This window comes from Narcine bancroftii, chromosome 5 (genome assembly GCF_036971445.1).
Source record: "Narcine bancroftii isolate sNarBan1 chromosome 5, sNarBan1.hap1, whole genome shotgun sequence".
Classification (NCBI taxonomy): Eukaryota; Metazoa; Chordata; class Chondrichthyes; order Torpediniformes; family Narcinidae; genus Narcine; species Narcine bancroftii.
This window is the reverse complement of record NC_091473.1, coordinates 218870665-218896543: the sequence shown is the minus strand read 5'-3', so window position 1 is coordinate 218896543 and position 25879 is coordinate 218870665. Positions and strand designations below refer to the sequence as shown.

Genomic DNA, 25879 nt, shown 5'->3' with positions numbered 1-25879 from the left:
CCTTCCCATAATAGGAAGTCTAAAACTAGAAGACATCGGTCTAAGGTGAGAGGGGAAAGATTCAAAGCTAACCTCAGGGAGATCTTTTTCATTAATTCTGCATACTTCGGCTGAATGACATTCTTCCTATTAGGCAGGCAACCAAAACTACCCAATATTTGGCGTGGTCTCACCAGCATCATGTCCCAACGCCTCCATTCAGTGCCTTATCCAATGCAGGAAACTTGCTAGAAACCATCTTAACCACCCTGTCTCCCCGTGTCACTACTTTCAGAGAAATGTGTACCCGCATCCCTTTGTCATTCTGTTCCACAACACTCTCCATTGCATTACCACTTGCTGAGCAAGGCCTGCCCTGGTTTAACCTATCAAAGTGGAGTACCTTACATTTGCTTGAGTTAAATTCCAGCTGATTTTCTTGTGCCAATGGCATTTTTTTTGTCTACTTTTTAAAATTTGAATAGTTTTCTAATTGCTCATTTTTGGACATTGGTCATACTTTAGGTATGCATACTTTGAAACTTATATAAAAAAAATCAGGATAACCTTGTTTCAATCTGAAAGGACCTTGTGTTCTTTTCGAGGATGATCAAGGGATATTTGAAAATACAATCAAGGAAATTAAGCTGAGTCAGGCAAGGGTTTTCATACTGGTCTGAATAAAAGGCAATTTTTGTACTTTATCATGAAGTTGCAATGATCAAGGTATGGAGGACAATTGTCAGTAATGGTAAAAGATTGGCAGTTTGGTTTTGGAGAGTCTGGGGAGAGGTGACACGAGCAGAAGATGATGAATGGGTCTAGAGTATGATCTTATTGTCCCTCTCCCTATCCATTTAAAGTTTGATGTACAAAGTTTGTCAATCCCAGCCCCTCTTCAGTTTTCTGAAAAGTGTTTCTTGAAAAATCCCTGGCGATTTTTCATAAGCTATGCCATCCAAATACAAAGTTGAAGATCTGATTATTATTTAAATGGTGAAAGATTGCAGCCTACTTTTGTGCAGAGGGATTTGGGAGTACTTGTGCAGGAATCACAAAAGGTTGGTTTCCAGGTGCAACAGGTGATCAAAAAGGCAAATGAGAGAGGTGGCCATGTGATGGAGTAGTGACTGGTTAGGGAAAACCAGCATCATGTAACATAATGTCCCAACTCCTCCATTCAGTGGAGAAAGTTGACAAAAAATGTAGAAAAACAAGGCAAAAACAAGGTAAAACAAAAAAGTTGCAAGATAAAAAGTATAAGAAGAACCTGAGGATGGCTCCAAAGAAGGAAAAGACTAGAGGATGGCCCGAGCTGTGAGGCCGGTAATCGGGTAGCTGGGCAGTGACATCCCCCGGGGTGGTCTGGAACATGGGCTTGTGGAGCCTGAAAAAGAAATGCCAGCGCGCCTTCTAAAGAAGGCGCCGAAGGGAACGAACGCCAGCTGCGAGACGCTGACTTGGTAATTGGAGATGCCGCGGAGAAGACAACGATAGAAGCAAGATCAATACAGAGCCAAGAAATGGAACAAGAGAAAGGAGATCAAGAGGAAGAAGAAGACATACAAGGTTAAAAAATAGATGCAGATGGTAGATAAGGAATACTTTGACAGTCAAATAAAGATTCTAATGGAAACAATAATGGCTGAGTTCAATACTATTTTTTTTAAAAACCATGCAAGAGACAGATGTAAAAATACAAAAAATGCTATGGCAGAAATGAGAAAGTGAAGTGGAAGACAGTGATAGGTGTGGACGTTGAGGTGAATGAGTTAAGAGAAAAATTGGAAGATAGAGATAAGATTAAGAAGACACATGACTTATTAGCCCCAAAAAATTGACATTTGAGGATTTCAGGAGACTTAATAATATAAAAATAGGGGGCCTGAAAGAAGGTGAAGGAAGGGGCAGATAGAAAAGGATTTATACAAAGATGGATCCCACAGATCTTGGGAGTGGAAGAACTCCAAGAAATAGAAATTGAAAGAGTCCACAGAGCATTAACACCAAAGCTGCAGCCACATCAGAAACCGCATTCCATACTAATAAAACAAAAGAGAAAATATTGGATCTGGCAATGAAAATAGTGAAAGAAAATAAGGGACCATTGGAGTACAATGGGAATTTTTAAAATCCAGATAGAAGCTTAGAACTTTTAAAGAAGTGAAAGGAGTTTAATTTAGCAAAAACTGTACTATGAAAAAAAAATGTTATAACTTTGTGTTATGGCATTCAGCAGTGTTGAAGACATTCATCCCTGGTGGGAAAAAGATTGTTTTCAGATCCAGAAGAAGCTCGTCACTTTGCAGATCAATTACCAAATAAGTACAAGAAGAGGAGCAAAGAAAATAATAGAAGGACTTGAGATAATGTATATAAATAAGTTGGAATGTTAATAGTTTGAGTACAGACATTTAAGGAAAAAGAGGTTTTAAAATAAAGCTTTATTATATTTTAAAGAATAATATATAGTGATTTCTCAGGGGGTGGGGGGCAGCTGGGGAGGGGTGAGTATCTCTCCACTGCAAAATCTGTTGATATTTGCGGTATACACCGCAACCCACATAGAAAAGGGAGTTGTGGTTGTCTTTTGAGGTGGTACGGGCAACTCAGTAAAGGGAGATTTATTGTTGTTTTCTTTAATAATATTCTTTGGTTTTCTTATGGTTTTTGTCATTTTCCTACTAGTTGTGTCATCGCGTATAGTAATGAGTAAGAACAATCTAAGGAGTGATTTTAGAAGAAGGGAGATGGAGGGTTTGAAGAGGTGGGAAAGAGGTGAAAATACATGGGTAAAATGAATACATTTAACTCTATAACTATTAATAGAATTCACAATCAAATTGAGAGAAAAGTTACTTAAAAAAGGAGAAAATAGATATAGCATCTATACAAGAAACTATTAACTGAGTTAGAACATCGCAAACTGAAGAGGGACTGGGTAGGTCACGTAGTGGCATCATCATACAATTCAAAGGCCAGGGGAGTTGCTATATTAGTTAATAAGAATCTGCCAATTAAGATAAAGAAAGAAATAACAGGCCTAGCGAGTAGATACATAACGATGATGTTCCAGATTTATTCAGAAGCTTGGAACTTAATTGAACATTTATGCTCCTAATGAAGATGACCAGGAATTTATGCAGGACGTTTTTTTTTAAAGATGGTAGATACACAAGGACACATTTTACTAGGAAGTGATTTTAATTTTAACCTTGTCTCATCAATAGATAAAACCGGGAAGACACATAAAAAAAAATAAAGCAGCTAAATTTACATTGAACTTGATGCATGATATGAAGATAGTTGATATATAGAGAAAACAGCATCCAAAAGAAAGAGATTATTCATATTATTCAAACAGACATGACACCTATTCTAGGATTGATATATTCTTGTTGTTGGCTCAGATTCAAGGGAGAGTTCGAAAGACCGAATAAAGGCAAGACTTTTATCTGACCACTCACCCTTGTTACTGACAATTGCTTTAGAGCACACATGTCAAACTCTGGCCTGCGGGACACATTTGGCCCGCGATATAATTATATTTGGCCCGCAAGATCATTTCAAAAATGTATTAGAGGTGGCCCACCCTGCAGCGAGAGCCGATGCTGTTTTTTTGATAATGTCACCCCCACCATCCTCCCCCTTCATTGCACATCCTTCCCCATTGTAACACGAGAAGTCTGTCGATGTCATCAGCCGGCAAGCCGGTTGGAAGGCTCCCCGCACAACCAGTCACTTCTCCCACCTGTCGAGCGGTGCGGCGGATGGGCGAGCGCCTGTGATTGCCTGTCGGCGCGACGGACATGGCAGGCTGCGCACGGCCCCCGGGCAGCGCGAGCCCCACGCGACTGGCCCCGGGAAGCGCGAGCCCCACGCGACTGGCACCGGACGGCCCTTCCACAGCACGATCGCACTTCTCCCGGTCGCCACGGCCTTCAGCGCTTGCATCCGCGCGGACCACAGGGACGGCTGGTTTGGCCCTGCACGTGAAGAGAGATGGTGGCTATCCGCAAAGGCTGATCGACAGCGTGCTGGGCCTGAGTGGGTGGGTAAGCAGAGGTGGGCAGAGGGTGTAGGTGAGGAGTAATGGGCATGAGAAGTTATGGTGGTGCGAGGGGCAGTTAGAGGGAGGGATGAGTAGAAGGAGGGGTGGATAGGGAAGAGGTAAAAGGGGAGGGGCAGGGCGAGTAGGGGAGGGGTGATTAGAGGGTGAGAGACAGGTAGAGGGAGGAACAGGTTGAGGGGAGAGGCAGTAGAGGGGCGTGTATAGGATGGGGTGGGTAGAGGCAGAGCGAGTGGAGTGAGGGGTGAGTAGAGGTTGGGTAAAGGACTGGTCAGGTAGAGGGATGGTGGGTCGAGGGTGAATAGAGGCCTAGAGCCTGAGGAGTGAGCAGGAAATGCTTAGTCCTGATGCAGGCCAAAATGGACACAGCCTGTGAATGCTGACTACATCTCCACAGGGACCAAATATGTTTTCCTCAGGTCAAGCAAAGGTTGAACTTGAGCTACCTACTCCTGACCTGTAACATTATCCTCCTAAAGTTATATCCTAAAGTTTAACATTACATATGTTGAAAGAAGAGAAAACATGCAGATGTTGTTGAAAATTTTCAATAAATATTTAGTTCGGCCCTCGACTTAGTCCAAGTTTTTAATTTTGGCCCTCCGTGAATTTGAGTTTGACACCCCTGCTTTAGAGGATATTATGCCAAAAACATAGATCGAGACTAAACTCCATATTGTTAAAAAGGCAAGACTTTTGGGAATATGTAGAATAACAAATTAAAATATACTTTGAGACAAATGCAAATTTAGTAACCGACAAATTTATATTATGGGATGCATTCAAGGCCTTTATTAGGGGACAAATAGTTACGTGACCAAGATTAAAAAAGAATATGATCGGGAAATAGAACAGTTGGGAAAAAGAGATGGTAACTATAGAGAAAGATTTAATGAGAAGATATGGAGAAAAAGAGAGAATTGACAGAAAAAATTAAAATAGGATACATTGCAAATATACAAAGTGGAGAAAAACATTATGAAAACAAAACAAAGATATTATGAATTAGGAGAGAAAACCCACAAAATATTGGCTTGGCATCTACAAACAGAGCAAGCAACAAGAACTATCATAGCAACAAGGAAGGAGGATAAACAGATCTCATATCAACCATCTGAGATTAATGGAAATTTAAAAAATGTTTTAAAAGCAATTGTATCAAACCAAAAACCCAGGGAAGAATGACGAAATAATGAATTTTTGTCAAACATTGAATTGCCCCAATTACAATTGGAAGATCAAAATAAATTACTAAAGCCCCTGACAAGAACAGAAATACATGATACACTAATGACCATTACCAAATAATAAAGCACCAGGAGAAGATTGATTCCCTACAGAGCTTTATAAGGTATTCAATAATCTATTAGTTCTGACCCTCTGAGAGGTAATGAAACGGGTGGAAGAGACCCAGAACTTGCCTGACTCATGTAAAACGACAATAATTACAGTAATTCCAAAAACAAGAAAAGATCCATTGTTACAGACTTCATATAGACCAATATCTTTACTAAATACAGATTATAAATTAATAGCAAAATTACTAGCGAATAGATTAACAGATTGTATACCGAAATTAGTGACGCTAGATCAGACAGGATTTGTTTAAAATAGAAGAGTGGCAGATGATGTCTGTAAATTTATTAATTTAATCCAAACATCTCAAATAAATAAAACACCAACTGTGGCAGTAGCTCTAGATTCAGAGAAAGCTTTTGATAGGGTGGAATTATCTGTTTAAAGTACTACAGAAATTGAAATTACTGGAAAAATTTATTAATTGGATTAGAGCACTGTACAGGTGCTCCTTTATCCGGAACCTTGGATAGTGTGTTCTGAATTTTGAATTTTTCTGGATTTCCGAATGCCCACCCGAATTGTGATGCAGTCTCCCCCCAACCACCGGTCTCCCGGCTGCCGGTCCCCGCTTGCCGGATTTTAGAGCTTTCCGGACTTTAGATGTCCGGATAAAGGATCGTGTATCTGTATAATGATCCTTTGGCAAAAGTGGTAACAAATGGCTATGTTTCAGACCACTTTAAAATGAATAGATCAACAAGACTGTCCATTATCACCATCCCTGTTTGCTTTGGCTATAGAACTATTGGCAGCACTGATAAGAAAAGAACCTGTGATAAAGGGAATTAAAGTAAAAGAGGAAGAATTTAAAATGAGCTTATTGGCAGATATTATAGTATATTTAACGGACCCAGATAAAGCAATTTTATATATAGGTTATATATAAAATTTAAAGAATATGGGGCGATATCAGGATACAAGGTTAATATTGATAAAAGTGAAGAGATGCCAATGAACAAAGTCATTTATACAAAATGTAAAAGGGAATCCCCTTTTAAATGGCAATCGCAGGCCATACATTACCTACATATCAGGATAGATAATAATTTAAATCATTGGTATAAATAAATTACCAACCTTTAATTTAAAAAAATACAGGAAGACTTAGAGAATTGGAAAGATTTATCATTAACTTTAATAGGGAGAGTAAACTAGGGAAAATAGGGAGAGGATTCTACTAAATAGAATAATACCTAGTGTCGCCGAGAATATTCTCCCAGAATCACAGTGCGGCTTTCGCGCAAACAGAGGAACCACTGACATGGTCTTTGCCCTCAGACAGCTCCAAGAAAAGTGCAGAGAACAAAACAAAGGACTCTACATCACCTTTGTTGACCTCACCAAAGCCTTCGACACCGTGAGCAGGAAAGGGCTTTGGCAAATACTAGAGCGCATCGGATGTCCCCCAAAGTTCCTCAACATGATTATCCAACTGCACGAAAACCAACAAGGTCGGGTCAGATACAGCAATGAGCTCTCTGAACCCTTCTCCATTAACAATGGCGTGAAGCAAGGCTGTGTTCTCGCACCAACCCTCTTTTCAATCTTCTTCAGCATGATGCTGAACCAAGCCATGAAAGACCCCAACAATGAAGACGCTGTTTACATCCGGTACCGCACGGATGGCAGTCTCTTCAATCTGTGGTGCCTGCAAGCTCACACCAAGACACAAGAGAAACTTGTCCGTGAACTACTCTTTGCAGATGATGCCGCTTTAGTTGCCCATTCAGAGCCAGCTCTTCAGCGCTTGACGTCCTGCTTTGCGGAAACTGCCAAAATGTTTGGCCTGGAAGTCAGCCTGAAGAAAACTGAGGTCCTCCATCAGCCAGCTCCCCACCATGACTACCAGCCCCCCCACATCTCCATCGGGCATACAAAACTCAAAACGGTCAACCAGTTTACCTATCTCGGCTGCACCATTTCATCAGATGCAAGGATCGACAATGAGATAGACAACAGACTCGCCAAGGCAAATAGCGCCTTTGGAAGACTACACAAAAGAGTCTGGAAAAACAACCAACTGAAAAACCTCACAAAGATAAGCGTATACAGAGCCGTTGTCATACCCACACTCCTGTTCGGCTCCGAATCATGGGTCCTCTACCGGCACCACCTACGGCTCCTAGAACGCTTCCACCAGCGTTGTCTCCGCTCCATCCTCAACATCCATTGGAGCGCTTACACCCCTAACGTCGAAGTACTCGAGATGGCAGAGGTCGACAGCATCGAGTCCACGCTGCTGAAGATCCAGCTGAGCTGGATGGGTCACGTCTCCAGAATGGAGGACCATCGCCTTCCCAAGATCGTGTTATATGGCGAGCTCTCCACTGGCCACCGTGACAGAGGTGCACCAAAGAAAAGGTACAAGGACTGCCTAAAGAAATCTCTTGGTGCCTGCCACATTGACCACCGCCAGTGGGCTGATAACGCCTCAAACCGTGCATCTTGGCGCCTCACAGTTTGGCGGGCAGCAACCTCCTTTGAAGAAGACCGCAGAGCCCACCTCACTGACAAAAGGCAAAGGAGGAAAAACCCAACCCCAACCAACCAATTTTCCCTTGCAACCGCTGCAATCGTGTCTGCCTGTCCCGCATCGGACTTGTCAGCCACAAACGAGCCTGCAGCTGACGTGGACTTTTTACCCCCTCCATAAATCTTCGTCCGCGAAGCCAAGCCAAAGAAAGAAAAAGAAACTGCATCAAGATGAATGTATTTCCACGGCTAGAATATTTGTTCCAAAAGCTACTGACTCCCTTGACAGTGGAATTTTTAAATGAAATTTAATAAATTAATAAGAAAGTTTTTATGGAAGAGGAAAAAAAAATCAAGTATGGCTTTGGAAAAAATAACATTGGTGTATAAACAAAGAGGATTGCAGCTACCAAATTTCAAAAACTATTACAGGGCGGCACAGTTAAGATATCTATCAGATTTCTGTCATACAGGAGAAAAACCGGATTGGCTCAAGATAGAATTATATAAATTAGGAGAAAAGGTCCCTTGTAGCGGCAGCAACACTGCTACTGAAAGAACACACAATCAGATGGGTTGACCTCAGTGAGCAGAACTGATTTATTGCAGGCTGCTGGGCTGGACTTATCCCAACCCGGACCTGGCTGAGAACCGCGCTAGGGGGGGCTGACGTCACCCGGGTGTCACATGGTCCCCTAGCGCGGGCTTCTGAGCCTTGTGCTGAGAAGAAGGGGAAAATCCCGACGGCGTCATTTTGCCGGCTGCCCTGCCGCATGGATTACAAGCGGGGTCGGTTCGCCTGCCTAGTGGTGTGCTGCCACAAAGCCCCCCCAGAACCGGCACCAATTTCCTTTTTAGCTGGGTGGCCTCACTTCTTGGGCTGGGCCACGATCACTGGTTCAGTGGAGACGACGTGCGCTGGCTTCAGCCTGTCCACAGTAAACAGTTCCCACCTGCCGCCGATGTCCAGCGTGAACGTAGACCCTGAACACTGGACAACCTTGTATGGCCCCTTGTAAGGTCTCTGCAGAGGTGCCGCGGGCGGGCCCCACAGAATAAAAACGTACTCTGCGGAAATCAGCTCGCTGGGGATGTGAGATGGCCATGTGCCATGTCTGAATGGCGGTGGGGATGCAAAGGAGTCCAAGCGGGCCCAGAGGTGGGGAAGCAGCTCGTGCGGCGACTGCTGGGGGTTGTGAGGCGCATTGATGAACTCACCAGGAAGTGCCAGTGGTGCGCCGTAGACCAGCTCAGCTGATGATGCCTGCAGATCCTCCTTGGGCGTGGAGTGGATGCCCAGGAGCACCCAAGTTCGTCCACCCAGTCGGGACCGGTGAGATGGGCCATAAGCGTCAACTTAAGGTGGCGGTGCAGATGCTCGACCAGCCCATTGGCCTGTGGGTGATAGGCCGTGGTGCGGTGTAGCTCGATTCCCCAACCTGTTGGCGAGCTGTGCCCAGAGCGCAGAGGTGAACTGGGCGCCCCGATCGCTGGTGAGGTGATTCAGAACGCCGAACCGGGTGACCCAACCGTGCAACAGCGCTCTGGAGCAGGAGTCCGTGGAGACGTCTGGCATCAGGATCACCTCTGGCCAACAAGTGGTGCGGTCCACCATCGTGAACAGGTAACAGTTGACCCGGGAAATGGGTAAGAGCCCAACTATGGCCACGTGAATGTGGCTGAACTGTTCCCGGACGTGCACGAACTCTTGCACGGGCGCGCTGGTGTGCCTGTGTACCTTGGACATTTGACAATGGGTGCACGTTCTGGCCCGGCCTGCGATCTGCTTCCGCAGCCCATGCCAGATGAACCACTCTGCCACCATCCGGACTGTGGACCTGATGGATGGGTGCGAAAGGTCATGGATGTGATGTAAGACTTGCCTGCGCCACTGCTGGGGAACCACTGGTCGTTGGGTGCCCATGGAGACATCGCACAGGACAGTGCTTCTGCCGTTTGGAGTCGGGAGGTCTCGGAACCGCATGCCCGTGATGGCAGTCCTGAAGGCTTGCATCTCCTCGTCAGACTTCTGGTCTCAGACGAGCTGGTCGAAGTGAGGCCGGGTGTCCGAGCGCAAATGGCCAGTCGCGAGAGTGCATTGGCGACCACGTTGTCCTTCCCCACCTTGTGCCGAATGTCGGTGGTAAACTCTAACACGAAGGAGTGGTGACACTGCTGGTGGGCCATCGCGAGTGCCTGGGTGAGGGGTTTGTGGTCAGTGAAGATGGTAAAAGTCCTTCCCTCTGAGAAATAGCGGAAATACCGCATTGCCAGGTACATGGCCAGTAACTCATGGTCAAAAATGCTATACTTGGACTCTGGTGGGCAGAGAAGCCATCTGAAGAATGCCAGCGGCTTCCATTGTCCGTTCACCTGCTGCTCCAGAATGGCGTTGATGGTTGTGGCAGAGACATCGGAGAGCACCATATGCAGGTCGGTGTGTGGGTGGACGAACATGGTAGCCTTTGCGAGGGCGTCCTTGGTGGCCTCGAATGCACTGCAGTATCTGGGGTCCAGGTGAGCAATATGTACTTGGTGGCAATGAGGGCGAATGGCGGCTGCATGATGTGCGCAGCTCCCGGGATGAATCGGTTGTAGAAGTTGACCATACCCGCAAGCTCCTGCAGCTCCTTGAGATTGTCCAGACGTGAGAACTCCTTGATAGCGGCAACCTTCGTAGCGGCGGGCGTGGCTCCCTCGGCCGTGATGGTATGGCCCAGGAACTGCATGGACTCTTTCCCAAACTGGCACTTGGCTAGGTTGATGGTGAGGCCGAAGTTGGCCAGCCGGGAGAAGAGGATGCGCAGTTGGGCCTTGTGTTGCGCCCAATCCCTGCTGGCAATGAGGATGTCATCTAAGTAAATGAGGATGAAATCCAGGTCCCTGGCCACTGAGTCCATGAGGCGCTGGAATATCTGAGCAGCGTTCTTGAGCCTGAACACCATGCGAAGGAATTCGAACAAGCCGAAGGGGGTGATGATGGCCATCTTTGGTATGTCCTCAGGATGCACCGGGATTTAGTTATACCCATGCATCAGGTTAACATTGGAGAAAACCCTTGCACCATGCAGGTTGGCCATAAAAGTCTTGGATGTGAGGGATGGGGTAACAGTCCGGAACTGTCGTTTCGTTGAGCCATCGATCGTCTCCACAGGGACGCCAGCAGGGACGGCTTTCGGGATAAGGTGGAGCGGCGAGGCCCACGGACTGTCGGACCACCGAATGATCCCCAGTTCCAATAGATGCGAAAACTCCTCCTTCACCACCTGGAGCTTGTCAGGAGGGAGCCGACGTGCCTTGGTGTGAACTGGTGGGCCCTGGGCAGGGATGTGGTGGAACACCCCGTGGCACAGTGAGGCAGTGGAGAATTGTGGCTTGAGGAGGGTCGGAAACTCGTCCAGGATTCATGGCCATCTGCGGCTGTTCTGTGCGAGAGGCGTTGAAGCGAACAGCCTAGAAAGTACGGGCATCCACCAGGCGCATACCCCGAATGTCCACCAGAAGCCTGTGGGCGAGGAGGAAGTGGGCACCCAGGATGGCAGTCGGAAGGGACGAGACGGTGAACCCATGAGAACTTTCGTCGGCTGATCTGGAAGTGGACTGTCTTGTCTTCATATGTCCAGATCTCTGTTGTGTTGGCCGCACAGGGGGAGGTCCTCGAGGTCGGTTCCTGGGCTTGATGGCCGTGGCCGGGATGACGCTGATCTGGGCCCCAGTGTTGAGGAGGAACCTCCAGCCGCTGACTGAGTCCCGCAGGTAGAGGAGGCTGTGTCATTGGCCAGCCGCTGCAGCCATTAACAGCGGCCGGCCTGGTCGTTTCCCTGGAACGAGCAGAGCTGACGACACTTCCGAGCCTTGGTTCCCCAGCGCTGGTGGTAGAAGCAGAGACCTGCAGAGGATGCCGTGCCCCTATTTATGCTCTTGGTGGCCCCTGCAGGGGCCGGATGCTCTACCGCAGCGCGAAGGGTGGGTTTGACATGGTCATGCCCGTACCTCGTGACCTGCTGGACCGCCATGTCCTCCGGGAATCGCTCAAGCCATAGCTCTTGGGGCTTCTGAGCGACCTTCCTCAGGTTGGTAAAGCTCTCTTGGGCCAATAACAGCCAGATGTCCTCGGGCAGATGGTCGAGGAAAATGCGCTTGAAGAGTGGGCAATTGGTGTGATCACCCATGAGCGTGAGCATCTCGTCCATCAGTTCCATCGGAGACCTGTCCCCCAGGGCAACAAGGTGCATCATCCGAGTGGCACGCTGGTGCCTGCATAGTCCGAGGGATCCGGTGAGCACTCACTTGATGGTCTAGTATTTGTCTTCGGCGGGTGGGTGCTGAATGAGGTGCAGCAAGCATTTGCCGGTGGCCTGCTCTAGGGCGGCGACCACATGGTAGAATTTGGTCGTGTCAGATGAAATCTGGAGGAGGTGAAATTGAACCATGTGGCCGAACCAGGTCTCCGGCTCCTGAACCCAGAATTCAGACAGCTTGACGACTATAGCACTGATCTCAGGTTCGTTCATGATGGGTTCAGAGACGTTTGAACCAGTCGAGGTCACCAATTGTAGTGGCAGCTACACTGCTACCGAAAGAACACACAACAGACGGGTTGAGCTCAGTGAGCAGAACTGATTTATTGCAGGTTGCTGGGCTGGACTTATACTCCCAGTGGACCTGGCTGAGAACCGTGCTGGGGGCGCTGACGTCACCGGGCGTCACGTGGTCCCCCAGCGCGTGCTTCTGAGCCCTGTGCTGAGAAGAAGGGGAACCCCCCCCCGACGGCGCCATTTTGGCCGGATGCCACGCTGTGTGGATTACAGGGCCAGTTCGCCTGCCTTGTGGTGTGCCGCCACACCCTGAACATTTACTCTATAAATGGGATGAGAAACTGGTACAACATAACAATACCATATCGTACACACAAAAATATCCAAGAGAATACCTCTGGAGCGAAAGATGATAAATTATCAAATACCAAAAATGTTACTAACACAAAACCCATTAATTCCTTTTACAATAGGCAACTTATTTTGTAAGGAATGGGCAAGAAAAGGAATTAAAAGAATAAAAGATTGCTTTTTGGGAAATAATTTATTGACATTTGAACAGTTAAAAAATAAATATGGAATATCACATGGTACAATATTTTCATACTATCAGTTGAAAACTTATTTAAAAGAGAAGTTGGGAACTAGCCTAAGATTACCCAAGTAGCTGCTATGAATACTTAATTACAGACACTGCAATTGTTTTTAAAAAAAAAACCAATTACAAATATGTATAGCATATTGCAATATATGTAAAAAGATGAAGCAATTTGGGAAAAAGATTTCAATATACGAATAAAGAATGAAACAGAAGGAACTATGTGCAGGGACCATGATTAATACAATAAATACTCAGTTTCGTATGATGAAATTGCCTATATAGACTACATGTTACACCTCAAAAGTTAAAAGAATGGAACCAACACTATTGGACAAATGCTTATGTTTTAAACAAGAAATTGGAACAGCAAAACATGCAATTTGGATATATAAAAAAAGTGAAAACTTTTTGGGAGGATTTAAACCTAATATTAAATAGAATTACAAAAAATCTTCTTGTTAAACAACATAAAAGATAAAGAATTAGGTCTAAAATTAGACAGGGCTCAAAAACGATTTATTACGATTGTGCTCGTAGCAGCAAAAAAAAGTACAGAATGATAACTTGGAAAATGGAAGCAACCTTAAAAATACAACAATGGTCCATAGAAATGGACAAGTGAATTCCATTAGAAAAAATTACCTACAAACCAAAAGACAAATATGCTTAATTTGAACAAATTTGGGAACCATACATAGAGTATATTAGAAACCGCCAATTTCAGACCTCCATTGTTACAATTATGAAAATAATGAAATATGACATAATTTCTTTTTCTTTCTCTTTTTCTATTCTATTGTTTATTTATTCTTTCTTTCATTTCTTGGTTTAAGTTGTAGGGGGTGGGGTGAAGAGAAAAAAGGCAAATCGCTGTATACAGGTACTCAATCCTTTTATCTGGACATCTAAAATCCGGAAAGCTCCAAAAACCGGCAAGTGAGGCCAGAGACTGGCAGCGAGGGGCGGACGGGAGACCGGCAGCGTGAGTCGGGCGGGCAAGGTGGGGGGGGGGGGGGGGGGAGAGACGGCAGCGTGACTGGAAGGGGGTGGAGGTGGATAGGGCAGCACAATTCGGGTGGGTTTAAATATGGTTTTCCGAAATCCAAAAAAATCCGAAATTCCAAACACACTGGATTCCAGATAAAGGATTGTGTACTGTATTTTAATACTGAATATTTGTACATATTATTACTAACATGATTCTCAGAAGTATTAAGTTTAAAAAAAAATTTTAAACGGTAAATGTCCTGCTTCAACTGTTCAGTTAACTGGTGAGGCTGCACCTGGTGTACTGTGGTAGTTCTGGTCTCCTTACTTGAGAAAAAAGATACTGGCCTTGGAGGTGCACAGAGGAGGTTCATCAGGTTTATTCTGGAGATGATGGGGTTAGCCTATGAGGAGAGATTGAATCACCTAGAACTATACTTGCAGGATTAAGGGAAAATGAGAGGGGATTGTTAGAAACATAAATGAAAGATTAGATTGAGGCAGGCAAGTTGTTTCCACTGTCAGGTGACACCAGTGCTAGGGGATATGGCCTCAAAATTTGGGGGGGGGGGTGAGGTGGAATATAGGACTAAAATGAGGAAGAACTCCCAGAGAGTATTGAATCTGTGGAATTCTTCAACCAAGGAAGCATTAGAAGCTGCCTCATTGACTGTATTCAAGACAATTGGGGAATAAAAGGCCATGGGGATGGGTGGGTAAGAGGATCTTAAATCGACAACCGGATCAGCTATGACCTTGTGGAGCAGGCTTGATGGGCCGGATGGTTGACTCCTGCTCCTAATGTTCTTATCCTGGTGACTGATGTAAATGGTACCCAGTACACTATGGGGTGGGGGGGGGGGTGGGGTGGGGGGGGGTACAGTTTGTAGGGAGTGACAGAGGAACAAAGACTGTGTGTCTGGGAGGTGTAGTCTGTTCTAAGAGATGGGGAGAGGCCAGTTGAAATTCCTCACCTCAGCCCCCACTGATCTTGTGCCCCACACTTTGGAAGATTTATTCATGGAGGCATCACTGTATAATGTGGATGCTTTCAAAAAATATCCTATAAAATCATCTTGTCCTCTCAAATTTATAATATTGACACTGCACGATGAGCAATGAATTTCTGATGATTCCTCTCTTTTTAAAAATCTTTTCTCTGATAAAGATCCCACTGTTGGAAATTCAAGTTAAAATTGTGCCAGCTCTCTTTGTGGTGGCAGGCGCCATCTTCTCCTGCACCAACTACTTCACTGTCATCTTCACAGGAGGCGTGGGCAAGAACGGCTCAACTATTGCGGTAAGGACTCTGAATGGGGCGGGATCAGTCTATGCATGCCCGCGTTCAGGAAGAGGTTAATTCCAAGACCACCTAAATGCGCTGCTGCAAAGTGGGAGTGAGAGGTTATCCCATGCAGGAACATCATCCGAAGAGGAATGGGGAGGGTCGGGGGGAGTATTGACACTAAAGTCAGGCAAGTGAATCAGTCAGGGTTAAGCACAAGTTGGATCTGGGCTATGATACTGTGGGATAAGTGAGGGGAGCAGGTGTGTGTACAAACCAAGAATCTGTTGTCAGGAATATTGCAGGCTCCCTCTTAGTTTCTTGTAGTAGATTGGAGGTGGCTGCTGTGACTAACCTATCACCTGCTCCTCGGTGTTCTGAAAGTAACATCCAGGATAGAAAATCAATGAATCAAAAGCAGGATGCCATGAAATTTTGCAACACTGAATCAGGCCCTTTGACCCAACTTGTCCATGCCAGCCAAATTGTGTACCTGAGCTGGTTCTGTTTGACTGCATTCGGACCATATCCCATTAAGCCTTGCCTTGTATTTGTGCAAATGGCTTTTAAATTGTACCTCTACCACTTCCCCTAGCAGTGTGTTCCATATATCAACCACCCCCTCTTTGTAGGAGGAAAAAGGTAGCCCCTCAAATCCACTCTAAATCTTTCCCACTCCTCTTAAGATTGTTTCGGCCAGTTTTAAACTCCCATCCTGGGGAGAGTGGGGGGGAAAGTAACATTCAATTTTCCCAGGTCCCTCATTTTATAAACATCTAAGGCTACTCCTCTGCCTCTTGTGCTCTTGGGGGGGGGGGGGGCATGGGGGGGGAAGAAAAGCCCCAACCTCTCCTTGTACTTTAAGCCCTCCAGTCCCAGAAACATTTGCGTGAATCTTTTCTGCCACCAATTTCAGGAAGCCTGCTCTCCAGAGTCCTGTCATTGTCTGAATTGTGGGCAGTCCCCTCGTGAAGTAACAGTGAGGGGAAAGAGATGGAAATTGTCAGAGTGCTGGAAGTCCACAGTGAACAGTGTGATGGCAGTTTAATCGACAGTTCTCCCTGATGTTGAGTAAGTGAGATGCAGATTGTTTCCCTCGTGAGACAGTTGTCCATGGCAGGAGCTGCCAAGGGGCCTGGATTTCCTGTCACTGCACAGCAGCGCCAGATCACTGCTCTGCTTGCATTAAGGCTGCATGCTCAATGACCAGCGTTAATCATAGAATTTTTATTTTAACAGGGCACAAGTGTGTTGTCACCCTTCCTGCACATCGGGACAGTTATCACACTGGCACTGATGATCTACAAGAAGTCCACCAGTCGGCTTTTTGAGAACAACCCCTGCCTCTACATTCTCGCTTTTGGTTTTGTCTCTGCAAAAATAACCAACAAATTAGTGGTAGGTAACAGCTGGCCCAATCCTCCTGTTTGATAGCATGACGGATGGCGTGCTGATGTGGAGGGACAGTGATCCCCAGTGTTATTGCAATCAGTTTTACAAGGGATTTATGGTTGTGAAGTTGAGGTTTTTAATGAGAATCCCTTAAGGTACAACAATCCACCTTGTGTCTGACACAACAGACCATCTGTTGTGATAGCCACAAGGTGGATTGTTGTAAACTGGAGACATTCTCATTAAAACTTTGACTTCATAACCTGAAATCTCTTGCAAAACTGATTGCCCCAGTAGTTTGTAGCTGAATCGTTTGATTTATCAATAAGCCACCTCTGAGTGCACACTTGAATTGAATCTGCTTTGCCTTTTATATTCTGCCTGGCATCTTTAGCTCATAGTTTGCAGGTCATGGGTTCAACTTCAGCTGCAGGACTTGCCCCATACAATGGGAAGACCTCCAACAAAATACTGTTGAAGGTGTTGGATTTTGACCAGAGTCTCACAGCCATTGTGTATAGGGCTATTCTCTGTGCTCTCTCCCATATTTAGCCTTTTTTTTTTAAAAAGTAAAAGGCTCTGAGCATTGTATCCATTGCTGTTTATAGAAGTTTATAGAAGTTTGCTTTGTACAAATGGCCGTGCCACATTTCCTCAACTGCAGAAGTGGTTTCAGGGCAAATGTAGTATTGACTGGGTCTGTTTTTTGTTTTACAGCACAGAAACAGACCCTTTGGCCCAACTCAACCATGCAAACCAGATTGTCTGCCAGAGCTGGCCCTAATTCCCCACGCTAATCCGTGCACCTGTCCCAAACTCTTAAATGTTGTGATGGTACTGGCCTCTACCACTTCCTCTGGCAGCTCACTCTATACATCCACCACGTTCTGTGTGAAGGAGCCCCTCAGGCCCTTTTTAAATCTTTACCCTCACCTAAAATTCATGCCCTCTATATTTGTATTTCTTGTTAGCTGAGACTTGCTTCAAACCTTTGTGGGGGGGGACAGTAAATCATTTCTCTAATTTCAGGTGGCTCACATGACAAAGAGCGAGATGCATTTGCAGGACACAGCATTTGTTGGTCCAGGTCTCCTCTTTCTAGACCAGTACTTCAACAGTTTCATCAGCGAGTATTTGGTGCTCTGGATTGCTTTGGTAAGTAAGAAGTATTGGTGCTGTATTACATTAATGAGCAATTGGCTCGTGGTGTTCAGTCCCTATCAGATTCTGTTATTGTCAGGGCAACAAGTTAACCAGATTTATCCCAGTAGATGCAGTGACTCATCGAAGTAGGCTGGCAATTTGCAGTGTGGATCTGGAGCTGGGAGTGTGATCATTTAGATGCGATTTGCAATGTGACAGCATCTACCTCTTGGAACTGTGTGCAGTGTAAGACGGAAGGCATGGGTTCTTCACTCTTGGGAAACTTACTGCCCACCAGGAAGACTCAGCTGAGGATGAAGCAGTGGGGTTTCATGCATTAAATAATTTCTGTGATGTGACATCTCCTGATATTCTTTTGCTGTAGAGGGAGTAATAGGAAGTCCTACCTGGTTCTCGAAGGAACACTGAAAGATTGGGGCATTGCATTGGAGCCAGGAGTGGGTAGTCTTTTAACTGGTGCTGTGTGTCTGTATGGCATTGGTGTTTTGTAATTGGGCATTTGAGGAAATGTCCCCTGGATTTGGTATAAGAGTGTTGTTTTATGGTTTGACCCGGGCATGGTTTGTGGAAGGTGGTGTGCGGTTGGATCCAGATATGGTGTGTGGAAGGTGATGTGCAGTTGGACCTGGACATGGGGCGTGGAAGGCAGTGTGCGGTTGGACCCAGGCATGGTGCATGGAAAGCGGTGTGCGGTTGGACCTGGGCATGGTGCATGGAAGGCGATGTGTGGTTGGGATCAGGCTTGAGACCAAGATGATAGGTGGAAACATAAATGAAAGGAAAAGATGAGGTAGATGAGACTGGGTGGAGGAGGTTAGAGGACTGAGGTTGGTAGGTGTGAAATGGGGAAGTCTATGACACTGTAACTGTAGTAAAAAACACAGAAACATTGGTGTTGCGGCAGTGTCCAGAAGTGGTCTTCAGGGTATGAGCAAAACGCAGGCAACTAAATAAAAAGGCTGGGGGAGGAGGGAAGAGCTCAGGCCAACAGGAAAAAGGAGATAATTAGACATGGATAGGGTGACAGGAAAGGTGAGAATTGATTGAGGGAGGTGTGTGCGTCTGTGAATGCAGAACTGGAGGAGACAGAGGGATAGAGAGGGAGACTGGGTTAGAGAAAAGGAGACACAGGAATAGAAGGGGAAAGGTGGGGGGGAAGGGTGTGGTGCTGCCAACAGAAGTTGGAGAAGTCTATATGCCATCTGGTTGGAGGGTACCTAGATGGAAGATGAGGTGGTGTTCCTTTAATTTGCAGGTGGTCCCAGACTGGCAATACATGAAACCATGGACAGACATATTAGCATGGGAATGGGCCAGGGAATTGAAACAGGTTGCCACGTGAGATCTCCACAATTGCAGCGGACAGAGCGAAGATACTCAATGAAGCGATTTCTCCCAGTGTGTGTTCAGGCTCTCCAATTCAGAGAGTCCAACAGGAGCACAGGATGCAGATTCATGTGTTAGTTCACTTGGAAGGACTGTTTGGGGTCACAAAAGGTGGATGTGCAGGTGCAGTGCACCTGGTAAGTATAATGAGATAAGGGAAGGATTAGGGAGTATTGTGTTCAGTTGTGGTCACCTCATTGTAGAAAGGATGGAGATGCTTTGGAGAGAGTGTCAAGTTTATTGTCATCTGATTTGCTCAAGTACTGTACAAACCAACAGCATTCTCTGGTCCTCGGTACAGACACACAACCAGACATAACATACATACAGACAAACCATACATCTGCAGCACAAATATTCATAGGTACAAATAAAATTGTTTCATGAATTTGAGCGTTTCATATGGTTGGAGGGAATAGTTGCTTTGGTCATTCTCTCTGCCCATGGGAAGAAGCTGTTCCTCAGCCTGGCGGTGCTGGCTCTGATCCTCCTGATGGGAGCAGCTGAAAGAAGCTGTGTGCAGGGTGGAAGGGGTCCTCAATGACTTTGCACACCCTCTTCAGACAATAATCTTGGTAAATCATGTTGCTGGTGGAAGTGGAGTGGGTGGGGGAAGAGGGAGGGAGAATCCAGTGATCTTTTCTACCACTTATGGTCCTGTGAATTAACTTCCAATCCAGTTCTCTGTATTAACCATATCACAGTTACCCCTTTTACCCAGCTATTGAAAGACGGGAATTAACTTACCTGTATGAACACAACGAACGTGCGAGTGGGGGGTGGGGGGGGGAGGGTCATTTTCATCCTGTGCATTACCCCACCAAGGTAGGTAATATCAGAGCTGATGTGTTTTGCATCAGCTCCTGTCTAAAAGGCTTACCTGCCTTCCTGGGATGCCAATGCTGTAATGCTGCAGGTCCCGCCTCCTTTTGCTCCAGGATGCTGGGTCGCTATGTAAAAGGTTGCACTGACCCTGCTTTTCTTGGTTCAGTGTGAACAACCTGAGGTGGCTTTAAATATGAGTTATTCACACACCAATGAAATGGCATTGCTGTGTAAAAGGGATATGTGATGCAGCCGGCAAGGACATTCTCAGTAGAGCTCCTGTAGATGTTCAAAATAATGGTGGCCAATAGCCTTGACCGCTTCGGTCTTCTTAGGAAGTGAAGTTGCTGCTATGCATTCTTGACAAGTGAGGAGATGTTGTGTATCCATGATGGGCCACTACCCGATAGTTAAGTGAACTCCAAGGAACTTTGTTCTCTCTACTAGAGTTGTTGATGTGTAGTGAAGGGTGGTGGTTCCTGGTCCTCCTAAAGTCCATAATCAACTCCTTTGTCTTGTCTACATTGAGACCTGGGTGCAGAGATTTACCAGGATGTTACCTAGATGGGAGAGCAGATCAGATGAATCGATGTTGACAGAGCTTTGGCTTTCTCTTTGAAGTGCCAAAGGATGAGAGGACTTTCCAGAAGTATAAAAGATTATGACCTTTTTCATGGGGCAACAATAGCAAATACCAGATGATGTATGTTTAAGGTGAGTAGAGGAACATTGAGGAGATGTCAGAGGCGAGTTTTTTTAATACACAGAAAATGTGGGTGCCTGTAATGTATTGCTGAAGTTGGTGATGGAGGCTGGTTCAATAGGGACATTCAAAAGAAACTTGGATAGGCACATGGATTTAAGAAAGATGTAAGGTAATGGGTGTGAGGTAGGAAAACATTAGATTGTTGTGAAGGTTGCCATAGGTCGGCACATCACAGGCCAAAGGGCCTTTACTGTTCTTTGAGGTAAAAATGGTGAGCAGGATGGAAGCATGCACTCTTGAAGATTGGTGGGTGTGAGAAAGGAGCGGGGTTGCCTGCAACTATAACATCAATGCTCATATCATCAGGTTTTGAGCTCGTGTGGAATGCAAAGTGTTCTTTTGATTTGCCTTGGGCTTTTCCATGGTTGCGGATGAGGTTGAAGACAAATTAGTTGATATGGGAAGGGGAGTTGAAATGACATGTGACCAGACTTGAGGTGCTCTACAGAGTGGTCACCTGTTCTACACCTCATCGATGTTGAGCAGGCTACATATTGAACAAGAGATGCAACCTGGAACCTCTGCCTCACTTGGAAGGATTGTTTAGGTCCTTGGATGGTGATGGAGGTACAGGAACACCTCCTTGGGTTGTTGGGGAAAGGGCAAAGGGACAGGGAGGGAAGAGTGGGGATGAGCAGGCCAAGGAATCCTGAGGGCAGTGGTTCCTACAGAAAGGGGGCTTGTGGTTGAATCGTTCCTTGGCTGGAACATTTCAGTGGAAATATGTTTGGTCTGCATTGTGGAAAATACGATGTGAAGGCATAACACTCTTGTTATGTCTTTACTACATGGTTAAAATAGCAGTGCGCTGTGGGTGTGAATAAGTTTGATCTAATTGGGAGCAGTTCAGTGGCAACTGTAAATTTGTTTAACTCTGAGATTGTACCTGTCTCTCTGAGACGTCAGGGTGTGAAGGAATTTTTATATGGGCCCTTCCACCTCAAACACACCCAGGCAACCAATTAAAGTACTAATCCTATGAGAGCTGGAAGAGACTGGAGCACCTGGAAAACCCACACATGGGAGAATGTAAAAACCTTACAGACAGCAGCGGATTTGAACCCAGATCACTGTCGCTGTAATAGTGTTGCACTTTGTGTTATACCTTTTGTGACCAGTGGCTGAAGGGCCATGGACTGTTCCCCATTAATTGTTCTCTTTGCTTTGCCCTTCAGGTCTGGTCTCTCTTTGACCTAATCCGTTACTCTGTAGGTGTCTGCAATCAGATCGCATCCCATCTTCACATTAACATCTTCAAAATTAATTCCATCTCCCCAGCAGTCAGCTCTCAGGAGCAAAACCATCACGAGTGACTTCACCACTGTGCTTAATGAAGCAACCCCAAGGTTCGACTGAGGAAATGTACATAGAGCAAAGCACCGAAATGGAGAAAAAGTGAACAAATTATTAATTTTTGGTTCAATCATTGTATGCACTTTTTGTTTATTTAAGCCTCAGTTTCCGAATGAAGTCGAGCACTCCTGGACTCGCAGACAGTGGAAGGAACTGACTTGCTGCTACAGGCATGTCTCCCTGTAATGCTGGCAGGTCAGGATAGGACATGGTCTCATTACAGGGCTTAGACGAGACCACTGGCTTTGACCTTTTCAGCCCTCTTGGTCACCTGAGTATCTGCCGGGGTAGTACAGTGCTGGAAGATTTGGGTCTGAGCTTAGTTGAAGTTAAAACCCGATGAGCCATATCGCAGGTAAGGATTTCAAGGGATGGGGGTGCTTTGTGCCAAGCAAGAACCTCACTGCTTGACAGGTGAGGTGAGTGAACTACAGAGTGCTTTGGAAATAAAATTACATTGGCTTTGGGACATGTGATCTGATGGGGTTTCCTAAAATTAATAGAGTGCCAGCAAGGTGCTAGTGCCTGAGGGTTAAAGTTTTGCAATGCAATATTTTGTAGTATTTAAACTAATTACACCAGTGAGGTTGTATCAGATTTTGGTATTAACTGCTTAACAATACATGCTTGTGTAATTAAAGGGGCCTTGTTGGTGCTGGACTGTCACTTGGGAGCAGTGTAATGTGACTATTTTGTTTGCTTTATTTTTTACACACGCCAACATGTAAAGGAGTAAATGGCCACAAACACTTGTGTCTACTTTAACAAAGTGCTTTCACGTTTAAAAAAAAAAATCTCTCTGGTTGTAGATTTGTTTCCCATGAGTGAGCCCACTGCTTCCTGGCTTATTCTGAATTCAATTCCTCACGAATCAGGACTTTCCAGACTCATCTAAACATTGTGTTACACCAAAGGAACAAATCAGTAACATCAGCTGAGGAACCGGCACTGAGTAGTTTTCTCTGCAAAATTCTTCAAATAGATCAATTCACTTCACAGGGTATCAACTCCGAAGGAATTTCTTTTTGACCAAGGCTTGATTTAATGATTGTAGAATGATTTACTGGCTTAAACAGTACTGGAAATGTGCACAGTATCTGCGTTAATGCTTAAAGTTTATAACTTGTAATAAGAGCATCTGTTGGTCGACAGAACCTGATTCTGTGCACCTGCTTATTGACCATCAAGTAGGATCATCCTTCATGCTACGTGCCAGAATAAAGTCCTTCTTACATGTGGATAATGAGTCAGTACCTTTGTATACTAAAATGATTTCCACAATGAGACTGCAGTTCATCCATCTCCTGTTGCAGAAAATGTTTTGCCTGCCTGAGTTTGCTCCATCAGCCTTAGCATCACAGCTGAAAACAAACTTGGCCTTCGACTATTTGGTGACTGTCCAGTTACCAACAGCACGTTTTCGCTGCTCAGTGACATCTACTATATCTAGCTGATGCTGACAGCAATAGGAAGAGCAGATTTTTTTTCTATTCCAAGACATTGAATGTAATTGTTCAATAATAATCAGGGGTTTGGATGGAAGGTGTGGCTTTTCACTTTATATACAATCCACAATAACTCTGGCAACTTAGGCTTGGTCTAACTTTGAGGAATCCCATTTGCTGAGCATTTCCTGGGTTGAGTGCAAGGGATAGATCTGTCCTGTTGTACTTTGGACACTGCTGCCTTGTATTGACCTTTGGCTGTGGTCATTTGAAAAAGATATGGAAAAACAAAATTCAACCTGAATGAGCGATTGAGTGGAGAGATTCAGTGCATCTCACATTTTCATTGGCATCGGTCAACACCTCCGATCTTCTCTGGTGCTGAAGGGTTGGGATATTACTGTGGTCAGGACAAGCAGTGACTTTGTGCCTGTTCCAGCTGGTATTTGCCTATTTTTCTGCAGCAAATCATTGGTGCTGTAAAATTAACCATCACCTCTGCACACTTGTATTACCTGAAAAACTGCACAGTTCCATTTTGTATTTTTATTTTGTTTTAAGAAATGCCATGTAATGTGATATTGGAAAATAGCAATAGATGGAATCAAAACAGTCCTCTTTCATACCAGACATTCTTGGGTGACTGAGAAGAATTTGTTCACTTCTGTGAATATCTGATTTCCCTGTAAAGTTTGATCAATGAAGATTCCTACTTTACCAGAAAGAGGCTAATTTATTTGCCTATGTAATTATTTCAATAAATATACATGCAAAATGTTTTTTTTTTGTCCAGTAAGTTGTTATTGCTCCTAGTATTATGAATAATAGAGGGGACAGGAATGAGTAAATCTTTGAAGTGAGCCCTAAGAGTTTGAAGAAATTTTTAAATGATAGCAAACGAGTTCAGACCTGTCTGGTCTATTATTGTTTCAGCATGAATTAACATCCTGAATTGTGAGGGGTGGGGGGGCTGCTCAGCACACATAAATCCACTTCACTCACTAAAATGCCCAAACTATGCAAGAATTGAAACTAATATACACTACTAGTATTCATGAAGGCCTGTTGCCATCAAACAGATGTGACAGAAGTATTATGAATGGATTTAACAGTATTTTAAATCCTTTGTACAAGGTGTAGGGTTGCCTTGCAGTATTTTCAAATGTATAGATGGGAAAGTGTATGGTTAATGACTATCAGGGTCCTGCTCACATGCTCTGAGAACTTCCCAGAAGTGAGTGGTCTCCTGATCTTACTAACCTAGCCACATTCTGCCATCTTGGCAATTTCCAAATGCTGGATACAAATACAGAATGAACCACTGCGAATTTCTTGCTTTTGCCCCTATTTCTTGGGCTTGGTGATTTCTGAAAGAGGTAAAAAAAAACTCAAAGTCCAAATTAGTGTTGTTATGTATATAATTCAATGAGCAGGTCCTTTTGTTGAACCATCCCCATTCACTTGGAGCAACTGGATATAATGGAGTTAATTCTTTTGCACAAATTTTGTTAATGAATTAAGTACAGATGATTTCAATTAATTTTGCCTCTGGTGTAACTGGGCATCTTGATTTACTCTTGTAGTAATTTTCTGTTCTTTTTAAATAAGTGCTGATGTAAATAAAGATTGCTTTATTCATGATAGTTGTGTATGTTGTAGTCATTTGATTCATTTGTATCCTTTTCATAAAGCATTGGTCCTCCTGATCTTGAACTTTCCTTGTTGTAAGCTGCTATGTTGCCCATGTGCATTGCACCAGTTCCCAGCAGGCTATAACCAGATCTGTCTTTGGAGACAGCAGAGCATCCTTGCGTTAATAACACAGATCCCTGCCAGTGAGAAGAGGAACGTCTTTGTGACTGGAATCAAGGTAGCATGGTGGAGTTGCAGATTATAAAGCTGCTCTAGGGTCCTGGGTTTGACTCTGACCTTGGGTGCTGTCTTAGTGAGTTTGCACCTTGTAACACGCGAGTTTCCTCCAGTGCTCTGGTTTCTTCACACATCCCAAAGATATTGTTTGGCAGGTAAATTGACACTTCAGTTGGTGGACTTACAATGTTGGATGGAAATGAAAGAAAGCACATTGATGTGAAAAATACTTTATGCCAACATTACACAATGTGTCCAATCTTGTGCTTTTCCCCAAACATTTAAAGACATCACATTTGTTGTAGCATGAGCATTCTGGCTGGTAACTTAAACTGCATCATTAATGCAGCTTGATGATCTAGCAGTGCCGACAGCAATCTGGACAGCTC

General features: G+C 44.9%; 1 protein-coding gene across 2 annotated transcripts in view; it reads left to right on the top strand.

The window, feature by feature from the left end:
- The window catches only part of LOC138764869 (choline/ethanolaminephosphotransferase 1-like), a 51866-nt gene extending 26602 nt beyond the window's left edge, over positions 1-25264 (top strand). For both annotated transcript variants that reach the window (XM_069941273.1, XM_069941272.1), the window contains exons 5-8: positions 15174-15305; positions 16530-16688; positions 17712-17837; positions 21999-25264. In XM_069941273.1, the coding sequence (XP_069797374.1) occupies positions 15174-15305; positions 16530-16688; positions 17712-17837; positions 21999-22136 (555 nt within the window). In that variant the 3' untranslated portion in view covers positions 22137-25264. The remainder of the gene's footprint in view (positions 1-15173; positions 15306-16529; positions 16689-17711; positions 17838-21998) is intronic.
- Positions 25265-25879: the final 615 nt, after the last annotated feature.